This window comes from Condylura cristata, unplaced genomic scaffold (assembly GCF_000260355.1).
Source record: "Condylura cristata isolate star-nosed mole 26May11 unplaced genomic scaffold, ConCri1.0 scaffold00060, whole genome shotgun sequence".
Taxonomy (NCBI): Eukaryota; Metazoa; Chordata; class Mammalia; order Eulipotyphla; family Talpidae; genus Condylura; species Condylura cristata.
In genome coordinates, this window is record NW_004567161.1 from 245,049 (window position 1) to 246,357 (window position 1,309).

Sequence of the window (1,309 nt, forward strand, 5' to 3'; positions counted from 1 at the left end):
ACTGGGCGCTCTGTGTGGGGGGGACCGGGCACTCTGCGGTGCTCTGCCCCGGGACACCAGTCCCAGGCTGGGCCTCAGGGCTCACAGCCACTCTGCGCAGCCCTGGTGCCCTGCGGACCGCGCCTGCCCATGGACTCGTCCCATCTCAGCTTGAACGGCCTGCAGAGCCCACCGAAGGCTCCAGAATCCCGCTCTCGCCCACGGGCACTGGCCGTGAAGCTGCCCAGCCTGGGATGGGCACGACAGCGGGGTTGACCCCCAGGAGGGCCGACGTCTCACTGGACCCAGGAGCGGTGCGTTACACAGAGCCGGGCGGCCCGAGCTGCAGTGCCAGCGGCCCGCACAGGGCCGCCCCCTCGGCCGGCCGGCACAGAGGAGCGAGACCCGCCTCCCAGGCCGCGCCAGCGGTTGGTCGGGGGCCGCAGTCTCGCGGACACAGGCAGCGCCTCCTCGCCCTGTCCCTCCTCTCTTCAAAAACGTCCAGCGTGTCAGGGCCGTTTAACATGCATAAGCCCGGGCCTCCCTGGGGCGCAGGGCTGAGTCTCAGCCTGGGAAGCCGCCCGGCCACCGCGGCACTGACCCTGGCCAGGGCGGGACCCCAGGGTGCGGCAGACCCTGCTGTCTCCCGCTGCCCCCTCAGCGGTGGGTCTCGGAGGACCTGCCTGTTCTGCTCCCCACTCTCTCTGGGGAGTCCCCTCACCCCCACACCTCTGGCCTGCACCCCAGCACTGTGTGCATAAATAAAACATCCAGAAGAATAATAAGCAAATTCGTAAACCCAAGAGGCGGGTCCCAGAGCCCCCCTGGGCGGCGAACACAGGCTGTGTGGCCGGATGTCCTCCAGGCCAACGCCGACCCTGGGCCCAGAGGCGGCCCGGGGCGCGGGCACCGGAGGGGGCTGCAGGGACAGTGCCCACAAGGTCCCCGCGAGTCCCACGCTGGGCTTGCTCTGTCCTGCCACCCCAGGGCGTAGGGGCCCCCCAGCCCCCGCCCGACGCATGCGCCATCCATCCCCATGGAGCCTGGACACTCGCCTGCAGGGCATGTCGAGGAGGGCGGCCAGGTGGCCGCGCAGGTCAATGGGGGCCATGGGGCCGGGGCTCAGCAGGCCACACAGCAGGGCCAGGTCGCCCCTGGCCACGGGCAGGTGGAACAGCTCCTGCAGGTGCAGGGCCAGCAGGCCCAGCCTCAGCGGGCTCCTCACCGGGCAGCCTTCGGGCGGAGGAGCCGCGCTGCCGTCCAGACACGACACCATCATCTTCTTCAGGAACGCCCACAGGTGTGCCCTCACCTGGTCCAGGGGAGACCC

The 1,309-nt window shown here is 70.5% G+C and overlaps 1 protein-coding gene across 1 annotated transcript in view; it reads right to left on the reverse strand.

The window, feature by feature from the left end:
* RNF213 (ring finger protein 213) overlaps positions 1-1,258 on the reverse strand; it is a 48,526-nt gene extending 47,268 nt beyond the window's left edge. Inside the window, exons 1-2 of the mRNA XM_012734565.1 lie at positions 1,035-1,258; positions 280-468 (exon numbers count right to left, since the gene is read on the reverse strand). Of these exons, the coding sequence (XP_012590019.1) occupies positions 280-468; positions 1,035-1,258 (413 nt within the window). The remainder of the gene's footprint in view (positions 1-279; positions 469-1,034) is intronic.
* Positions 1,259-1,309: the final 51 nt, after the last annotated feature.